Raw genomic sequence first — 10,846 nt, 5'->3', positions numbered from 1 at the left:
TGTACTGGGCGATACACACTGATGGTAGAGGGTTACCTCGATGACTATTCATTATGAAATTTAAATCAAGTATATTAACAAATAGCATAGCGATTGAACTTCATTCAATAATAATTAATTTGTTTAAAATAACTAAACATATTGCTTGTCAACTTTGTTTTCCATGTTGCAGATTCTTGTGAACCGTAAGCGAAGCAAGTTGTAGCGATATTATTTTGTAAAACTGTGACGATCGACGGATGCAAGTCCGTATAGCGGTCGAAATCAATAATCTTCATGTAAAACTGTGACGATCGACGGATGTAAGTTCGTATAGCGGTCGAAATCAACACTCTTCATGTAAAACTGTGTCGATCGACGAACGCAAGTTCGTAAAGCGGTCGTTATAAAACTCCTCAATTATTATCAGTAAACAGATTCAAGTTTGATATAACTGTTTGGTACGATCACGACGACAACGATCTAATGATGTTGATGTTTTAAATTTTTTATTGTTAAATAACAAAACCTTTATAATATATTTGTACTATGCACATGCAAAAAGCACGAGTACTGTACTGAATATACTCTGGTGGATTCTTGATGATTCGACGCGTGGTCTGAGACTGTGTGGCTCGACCGAGAGCCGCTGCATTAGTGTCCCTTGTGGCGATGTCGTCTTGAATTTGCTTAGGTGATGCAGGTTTGAGGTTACTTTATAACGTCTTCGGCGATACGGTAGTGTCCTTCCTTCTGTTACCAATGAGGCTGCCTACCTGAGATAGTTTCGGGGTTTGAAGTTACTGAATAACGTCTTTGGCGACATGGTAGTGTTCCTCACTCTGTCTTAGCGGGTTGCTAGAGAAGTGTATGTACTGAGCTATGGCTGGTTGACGTTACGATGTCGTTATTGATGTCTCTCATCTATCGGTAGTACCAGAATCAAGACCGAATGTTGCAGGGCGTTGCGGAGGCTAAAATAATGCTGAAGTGATACGTTCATGGAGTGAAGGACCCAAATAATGTATTTCATCCAGGCTGGCAACTATATGTGGCGCACTAATCGCTTTATACGAGAAGTGTCGTTTGTAGCAAAATGTTCGTCCTTTTAGGGACGCATTCTTAGCTCAGTGTTAAGGATATTATAAGAGACATTGTAGTAGGGCACCCAGTTTAGTAATAAGGCTACGTAAATCTGTTTGAAGTTGGTTATCACGTGCAAATAATGAGAAGTGCAAATAGTGAAATAATCTGAGTTCTAAGCTGGTTTAGGTAATCGATTATAGTTGGGGTACATGTCAGTCACCTCCTCGTGGTGTACCCTGGGCAACGGGGCCGGCTTGAGCTTGCTCGTCGGCCACGGCTAAGACTGGCGGGAGGGATGCCGCGGGGCCAATCCTGGTATGTCCCTGATCGGCGTCAGGGCGGACCATGTGAGTGGCCTCGTTGGCTAGGAGGGAGTGGGAGGGCTCGCTACTCGAGTCTCCCAGGTGTTTTACACCGGCGGTCAGCGGCGGAGCCTACCATCTTATCCGCCGCAGGGCGTCAGCTTCGTTGACGCCCAGCCTCCAGTGGCGGACTCGGGGGAGTTCGTCACATTCCCACGTGGAGGATGAGGGGGAAGGCGCGCACTAGGCGCGCTTTCCATGAATATTCAGCCGCCTTACGGCGGCTGCCGCTGGTGGGGTCGCGGGTGCATGTCCTTGGCGATCCCGTGGCCTCACCACTCGGCGGCATGGTGGAAACCCGAGGATGGTTTTAGTGGGTAGGACAGCATTAGCATTAGCGTGCCTTGGCACGGGTCATTAGGCCTCGGTTGAGTCCCACATACCCGTCCCGTTCCCCCGACCGGGCGGAGTGCGTAAACGCATTTCCTCCTCGTTAAACAAAAAAAAAAAAGGTAATCGACTATCGGGTGTGTGCCTGTTGTAGGCTAGAGTAAAGTATAGTTATAGATTTAAGTAAAACGATACGCGAAGCGTATATAAGGTTTATAATATATTAAGCTAGTTAAGAAAACGTTCGATTTAGTTACAAGTTTTACTTATAAGAAGAATACGATTATACGTTTATGATATATGATATATATATATTCATACTTTATAACCTACTACGGTAGAAAATATAACAAATTATGTTAAATCCACTTAAATGATTCCTACGCGGTAATCTATGAGTTTCATTGAATATTATTATTCCACTGTGTTTGGATTTATTACTTATTATCTTACGATAAAAGGACACTCTGCGACAGTGGATATAGCAACGAATAACATTTTGCTTGCATTAGGCCGCCTGATGGTCGTGCACTTGAACTGGTATGAGAAACAGTGATTTAATGCAATGGTAATCCAGGGTTTAACCTATTGACTACATATTTCCTCAGCTATGACTGATTGACTATTTATGGGACATTGATCCTTATTTTTATTATTATTTTTGTAGCATTGGCTACTTTATAAACACTGCAGTTATAACTGTGAAAACCACCGGACCACGGCCTAGTTTGTTGATTTATTTATAAGTCTAATCGTCGATTTGAATAACGCAGTTATTACTGTGCTATCCGCTGGACTAACCGATATTTAAATATTAGAAATATAAACGTAAAATTATATTTTAACTAAGATAGGAAGGTAATAGTCACAGTACTCAGTATTGTTGTGTTCCGGTTTGAAGGGTGAGTGAGCCAGTGTAACTACAGGCACAAGGGACGTAACATCTTAGCTCCCAAGGATGATGGGGCATTGGTGAGGTAAGGAATGGTTAATATTTCTTACAACGCCATTATCTTTGGGCGGTGGTAACCACTTACCATCAGGTGGCCAATTTGCTCGTCCGTCTACTGGTATCATAAAAAAAAACGTATATTCAAGTGATGGCTTCTGATTAATATATGTATAAAAGCGGGGCGCGGGAACGCGACAAGGCTGTGGCATCGAGTCAACGGCAGAAGCATCGCACGAGAGCCAGAACACAATAAGATATTTCTACTCCATGTTTAAAAGAAATAATTGATTAAATAAAACGTCATCATTCATCAAGATTAAAAAGTCATATGAATGAAGTATACGTCAACACTTAGGTAATTCTAAACTGAAAGCTATGTATCTTAGTTCTACACCCTAATTTGAAATAAGATATTCAATAATTTATAATACGTCCATTTGTCAGCTTCTGGGCCATTCGGCGCATGTTAACTAGAACTTATTGATTCAATAATTGATTAAAGTTTCACAGAGTTCAGTCGGTGTGTTTATACCATTTTCACAATAATTTTCTCAATGCGAGAAATGCAGATTCAGCACTTAACCGAACCAACGTTTTGATTTTAAGCGTAGCACTTTATAACTACGCTGGTCGTTTAGGGTAGGTTTTCAATAAATGGCTAAAATTATATTAATATTTGATATATGTATTTTTATATAAAATATATTATTAGATTGAAAACTTATATTTATCTGAAAAACTAATAATATTGTATTGCTTATTAAATTATTTGAATATTACTCATAATTATTATTATAATCAATAGATTGAAGGAAGAATTATGATAATGAAAATTTTATGATTAATAAGGGAAATACACGGGAAGCAGTTATCTAAAAATGACTCTCGTGGCAAATGCTTAATTCAATGTAATATCACAGATGGAATTACAATTTCAAAAGTAAATGAATGTATGCAATTAAACCAACTGGCCCATAAACGAAATGATATAAATGAATAAAAATAATTTAAAAAAATCTTTAATACATACTGTAACAATATTCAGGTCATGATTCAACAGACAAAATATTTGCGTAATGCATAAATATCTTATTTTGTACTGTTTTCGTTTATGTTGAATATTATAAGACTTACAAAAAGGATTAATAACCAAAGACTAAATAAATCACTGTAAATTTTTTTTATACCAAAAAAACCCGAGGTTTTGGAACTATTATATTGAGTAACTGAAATAGATGATTTCCAAACAATTGTATCTAGAAGAATATCAATAAGCAGCTCGTCAATCCTCCACTGCTACATAAAAACCTTTTAGGATTATGGAGAAAGATTTTAAGCTTAATCCACCAACGTGCTCCACAGAATACAGGTCAAAATTCCTTCCTATACTTGCAGTTGTACTCACGATCGTTACCTTGTCGAGCCCAGTAAAAACACTATAAATAAAATAAAATTCTTAAAAACTCGGTGTTATTTTAAAGTAAAACGTAACGTTGTTATTCCCAAATTTAGAGCTTCTCCAATGAAAGATTTTTCTTAGACTAGGACTAGGACATAGGTTAGATTTTTTTGGACTAGAACTTGGACATGATAGGCTAATGCCTTAAAAACATGTTTAACATATTCAGAATAAAATGTCAGATATTTTATTCTCATTATCCTTTTAGTATATTTACACCATTCAGATTGTGTAAATGTATCAATTTATAAAAATAACTCAAACGAATGCTAACATGTCATATTCCTACTATGGATGATCGTGTAAATGCAAATTTTGAAAAAAATACAACAGTAACAAGCTCTATTCGAGCGATGCTGGAACTTGATATTCATTTTATTACAAAGTGCATTGCATATTGTATCGAATTAACATTATATGAATTGCAAATAAACTGTCAGATAATTTTAGTTTTTAGACTTTTATGTATTCCCAAAATAACTTTTAATAAAGAACACTGAATATTTAATATTTAAATGTCTACAATGAATTTATGAGGAAACTAAATCTCATGGCTATGCTATGATTCACTCATCGAACGCTCTTGTATGTTTTGTAAATATTGCTAAATAATATAAACGAATACGAAAAACTGTTAGTTTTCGTTGACAATGTAAACTTAGTAGAAACTTTCAAATATTATAAAAACTTAAAATCACAGTGTGTTTCTATAAACACATAAAATGTAGTTTGATATATTCAAAGACAAAGTAGATCGAGAAATTTTATTTACGGAATAAAATATTATGCTGCCAACTTAAGTTGGCCTGTACTTAATATATCATATTATTAACATAGGCTATGTTTACACTAGGTCATATCCAATTAGGTAAAATAAGTAACAGAGGATGAGGTCAACAATCGGATATATGACTGTCTTTTATTACAACACACAACGTTTCTGTTTAGGGATAAATATTTAATAGGTGTGTGGTAATCCGCAGGGTAGCTCCGGAAGCGTTGCGTTATTATTCATACTCCTACTGCAAACTTAACTCTTTGTTTCGAGGGGTTAATACAAAGATGGTTAATTCCCCAAAATCAATGATTTTGTTCTGTATAGAAAAGATAATTTTTAAACTTATAGTAAGTAGTCTAATATTGGTATCAATTTACATAATATAATTAATAACATATTCATTCTAAATGTTTTATATATAAAATGTGCAGTTTATAATTTGCATTAAGGAGCAGGAGTATTAAAGGTCAATATACGTGATGAGATAGTAATTATAAGACAGACAAAGAGCACTGGGTGAGATAAAATAGCACAGTATAGACAAATAGCTTAGCTTGATACTAAATAAAGGTTTGACAAGTCTGACAGAAATACAAAGCACTACCTAAACCAGTCTATCGGGATAGGAATTGGCACAGAAATTATTTATAAAATGGGGTTAAATAGGACAAAAGCTTGTCAAGAAATTCGTCATTTCTGATTTGTAAGAAAAAGGACACCTGTTAAAGCTATTTTTTAATTCATTAAAGAGGACGAACGTTCGAATAGAAGTTAACCTTTTCTTAATTTCAGAAGAATATAAATAGATGATTAATATGACTTACAGAGCTGTATTATAAAATTTATCTTCTGAATTTGTTTAAAACCCTAATTTTGCTAGCTTCATATTAATCATGAACTTAAAAACCTTAAAAAATAATAACAAATTTATACCATGAGCTGTTGTAGTATTAATAAATATAGAACGAGTACCGCTTTAGAGTAATTTCATGATATACTTGGACCAGAAAGCATCATTATTATCATACTAATTATACAAAGGGATTGATGTTCCCATTGTTAGTCTTTAGTATTATTTAGTTTTATGCAAGAACGGATTGCAATCAGATAAGTACTAATCATTTGTTGTACTATTAGGATAGTTAAAAACGGAAGATTTAGGAAAAGGAAATATATGAACTATTAGGTCTTTACATATGAAAACGGAGTTTTGTACGGGAGGAATATAAAGTAATTTTTTTTTTGTAAAATATATCTACTTAATCAAGATATGCACCTTTGTTATCTATGCACTTTTGGCACCTCCTATGAGGTGCCAAAAGTGCATAGATAACAAAGGATAGTTCATTGATCCCTTTATTAAAAAAAACGTGGGGGCGAGAATTAATAAACTCTTTGAAGCCGGTTTGGACTGCCGCATCGGAGTTGAATTTTTTTTTTTGTAAGAATTTGTCCAAATTCCGGAAAAAATGGTAATCTGTTGGAACAAGGTCCGAAAAGTACGGTGGATGTCGCAGATATTCCAATTGTAGCTCATCTAACTTAATGGTCGTTTGTTGTGCAGTGTGTGGTCTTGCGTTGTCGTAAAGTAGAAGTGGCCTAGAGCGGTTGACCAATCTCGGTTGCTTAGCAGCTAGTTCTTCCTTCATGGTTTGCAGCTGGTGACAATAAATATCTGCCGTAACCGTTTGGCCAGATTTAAGAAAGCTGAAGTGAACGACACCGACGCTATTCCACCAAAGATTAATAAGTAACTTTTTCTGGGACAATTTTCGTGTAGGGCAGGATTTGGCTGGGTCAGCCATTGCGACGAGCGCCTCCGATTATCTATCCACTAAACTATCCACTAAACATCACAAGTAATGATTCGATTTAAGTTCCCTTCATTATTGCGTCAATCGAGAAAAGTAACAAAGCAGTCGACGCGTGTTTGCAAGTTCGATTCACTCAATTCATGAGGTACCCATCTTTCAAGATTTTTTAATTTCCTGATTTGCTTCAAATGGATTAATACAGCTATCTCTGAAGTGGTTTTTGATGGATCCGCTTCCACAATAGCCTTTAATTCTTCATTTTCCACTTTAGTCTCCGGCCGTCCACGGAGTTGGTTCTGAAGGTCGAAATTTCCAGAACGAAAACGTTGAAACCAAAAACGTACCGTGCTTGCGACATTGTGCGACACCAGCGCCGTACACACCATTAATGCTTCGACCTGTTTCTGCACTGGCGCCACGGCAGAACTCGTACTTATAAATATACCGATATTTCATGTTTTCCATTGTGCGGTAATATGCGACACCAAAGAAAAAATAATGAGGAAAAAACAAATGATAGACTGTTTTCAAAACTCAAATGCACCAGCTAAATGAATTTATAAATTTGAATTTGGAATTCTCAACCAATGAGGAGATATTTCAGATCAAAGTGGTCAGTACGACAAAACGCTAATTTCATATGTAAGAACCTAATATATTTTTTATCAAAGCATTACATACTAACCGAATATTTACAGGTGTATGACTATTTGAGCTTCCAGAGCAATATATAAATGAAACTTTAATGTAGAATATTATTGGATGATTTAAAAAAATGTCTAAAAATTTCGTTACGTCAAAATGACAGTATTAAAGTAGTTCTTTAATAAAATATTCTTTTCTTTAACAAAACCTTTATTTTTTGCTTAGATATATGTACATATATCTAAGCTACTAATTTATAAACTCTGCATACGTTATAGACTCAGATCATTGAACTATTAAATACAATTCTATATGTATATCTGTACTACTATATAGATCTATAGAGTCTGTATGTACACTAAATCTTTTTGTGGTATTTTCGTTCTAAATATTTGTTTTACGGCTAAATGACATCAAATTTACCATTTTTAAAATTTTTGTCTATCTGTATTTATGTACCGGTATAACTCAAGAACGGTTGAACTGATCCTTATAAAAATTGGTATACAGTAAGAACATGGGATTGCGCTTATGAAAGACTTTATATAAACCTCTTGACAGCTATCACAAAAAATTATATATATATATAAAATAACATGTTCTGACTGACTGCTGCATCATCGCCGAGCGTGAACTTTTAAAGTTAGGGCTATGAAATTTGGTGAGTGATCGTTGTACTGAGTAGACACCCACTAAGAAAGGAATTTTGGAAATTCTTCGCCTAAAAGGGGGTGAGATAGGGGTTGATAGTTTCTATGGAAGTCCGTCATTTTTTAAGGTAGACTCATGAAACTTAATTTTTTAGTTACTGATTAAATATAAGTAGACACGTATTTAAGCGTTTCTGAATATTCTACTCATAAGGGTTGAAATATGGGATAAAATAAGTTAGAAGATTACATATTATTATTACATTTTTTTCACATTAGCAGCCTGTAAATATCCCACTGTTGGGCTAAGGCCTCCTCTCCCTTTGAGGAGAAGGTTTGAAGCATATTCCACCACGCTGCTCAAATGCGGGTTGGTGGAATACACATGTGGCAGAGTTTCGTTGAAATTAGACACATGCAGGCTTCCTCACGATGTTTTCCTTCACCGCTGAGCACGAGATGAATTATAAACATAAATTAAGCACATGAAAATTCAGTGGTGCCTGCCTGGGTTTGAACCTGAAATCATCGGTTAAGATGTACGCGTTCTTACCACTGGGCTATCTCGGCTAGTTAGAAGATTGGCGCGCCATAAATGTTACTGAGGAATTTAAGACCTATAAGAATATCTTTGATACCATCAGAATATCCTTTTAAGTTCAAGAGAGTACAGTTACCGCTTAACTCTGCTTCGTCATGACAATTCTAACCTAAGAGAAGACTTTTTTCGCATGGACAGTGTTAAAAAGCCTGTTCGAGGGTGAGCTCTACGAGCAGTCTGGTGGATCTAACCCAGGAAAGTCGACCCACAAATGTAGTATTGGTATACAAAGAGGTCTTAAATTAACGTAATATTTTAAATTATTCTGTAGATAATATAATCAATTTCCACGCGAGCAAAGCCGCAGGCAATACCTAGTTAATATATATGTAAGGAAAAAAATGTAATTTTCTTTCATTTAAATTTTCCCGCACACCAAACGTCATCGAACGCGCAGTGACATGACAAATGAATTTTGTTAGTTATGAAAAATATAACCTAGAAGCATCTCGTGATTGTTAAAAGTAAAGTATCCTAATTGTGATACAGGAACTGACATTGTTAATAATAACATTAAACGTCGTTTCTTTTCTTACAGATGCGTAAGTTTAATGTAAAGCGGTAAGTAAATACACACTATTATTTCATTTTTATTATTGTTATAAAAATTAACTAATAAATCTTGTCTTACAGAGAAACTCAATTGTGATTGATTTACTGTGTCATCCTAATCACAAATATATCAGAGAATATCATATATATTTATATATATATTTATAAAATATCATAATAAATGGCATATGCGTATATATATGCGTAATATATAAACGAAGTTTTGAATGACATCGATCTTGAAAATCAAAAGGTTTTCAGGGATATTCAAAATCAAGAGTGTATTTCCAAATCCATCGTCGACGCAGACATATTCCCGGGCACAGCAATTCGTAAAAGTAATAAAGCTGAAATACAATCATAGCTAGACTTGATGAAGTTATCTATGAAGCACTTTTGATTGGCATATTTATTGGTATGAATCGACGCCATACCCACATATATTAATGTTTTACTTGAATATGAAGTAGTTTGGAGTAGAAAAATTGCTCTGAATGAGAATTGCCCAGTCCGCACTGTCAACTTGCCAATCAACGTTGTCTTCATTCACACAAATCTTATTTTATTCGAAGTTGATGCTTTTTGAGGATATATATTTTGTTGTTGATTGTATGTATATGTACAAGTATGTATGTTAACATGAATCAAGCACACGTATGTTGTATGTGCAAGTTAAACCGATCAAATTTATTTATATTGCTAAGTGCAACATAGGACATACTATATAATTCAAATAGCGATAGTAAGGTAAAATGATATGATATGAATTAAATATAATTTTCCTCCTATAGCACACAGGAATAATATAGGTTTATATCATTAATATTTTTTAGAAATGCATCAATAGTTCCAAAAATTACCCGCAACATATCAATGTACAGTATACATGAGCAATTTTTTTTATTGCACATCTTGTTATAGTAAAATTTTCTAGTTTATAAAATTGCTTTAAAACTATAAACAATAATAATTATTATGAGAACTGAACATTATATCTTCACTAAATTGATGACGTTACAATTTTTAACATTGGAATAGAATATTAATAAAAATGTCATAAAAAAAAACAAGAATACGGCTGAATTTACATGGAAATAACAAATGGCGTGTTTTCTTCTGTAAAAGAACTCTTTTATAGCTAACTGACTCTAGTTCCTGTCTATGCAGTAATAAGGAAAAGGTAATAAAATCGTATTATCTTAGTATGATTTTATTCCACGATAATAAAAAGTAGGTATGTAAAATATGATAAGGATCATCGGGATAGTCTATAATAATGATATATGGCATAGGGTGCATTAAATTGTAATAACATTGACATAAATACATTCGACGTAAGGAAATGACGTTCCAGATTGAATTGATACGAGGATATTATTTATGAGCCGAAAAAAAAAATTAAAAATGTATTCAAAACTGTAAGCGTTATTACGTGTAAATAGGCAACTTTTATATAAAAAAAAAAGAAATAAATTACTAAAAGATAAACTTCATATAAACTAGAAATTCTTCGAAGATAAATCAAGCAGCGAATTGATTAAAATTAGTTAATTATGCTTAGGTCTCACATCTGAATGTTTAAAACAGTAAATAAATAAATCACAAGCAAAAAGACATTAAATACGACTATTAGAAGCA

The 10,846-nt window shown here is 34.3% G+C and overlaps 1 protein-coding gene across 1 annotated transcript; it reads right to left on the bottom strand.

Annotated features, from left to right (window-relative positions):
• Nucleotides 1–6,205: 6,205 nt before the first annotated feature.
• LOC135193901 (histone-lysine N-methyltransferase SETMAR-like) lies at nucleotides 6,206–6,751 on the bottom strand. Its single transcript, XM_064218312.1, has one exon. The coding sequence runs from the start codon at nucleotides 6,749–6,751 to the stop codon at nucleotides 6,206–6,208; it is 546 nt and encodes a 181-aa protein (XP_064074382.1).
• Between the last annotated feature and the right edge of the window lie 4,095 nt (nucleotides 6,752–10,846).

This window comes from Vanessa tameamea, chromosome 3 (genome assembly GCF_037043105.1).
Source record: "Vanessa tameamea isolate UH-Manoa-2023 chromosome 3, ilVanTame1 primary haplotype, whole genome shotgun sequence".
NCBI lineage: Eukaryota > Metazoa > Arthropoda > Insecta > Lepidoptera > Nymphalidae > Vanessa > Vanessa tameamea.
Note: the sequence above shows the minus strand (reverse complement) of the source record. Positions and strands in the feature narration are given on the sequence as shown.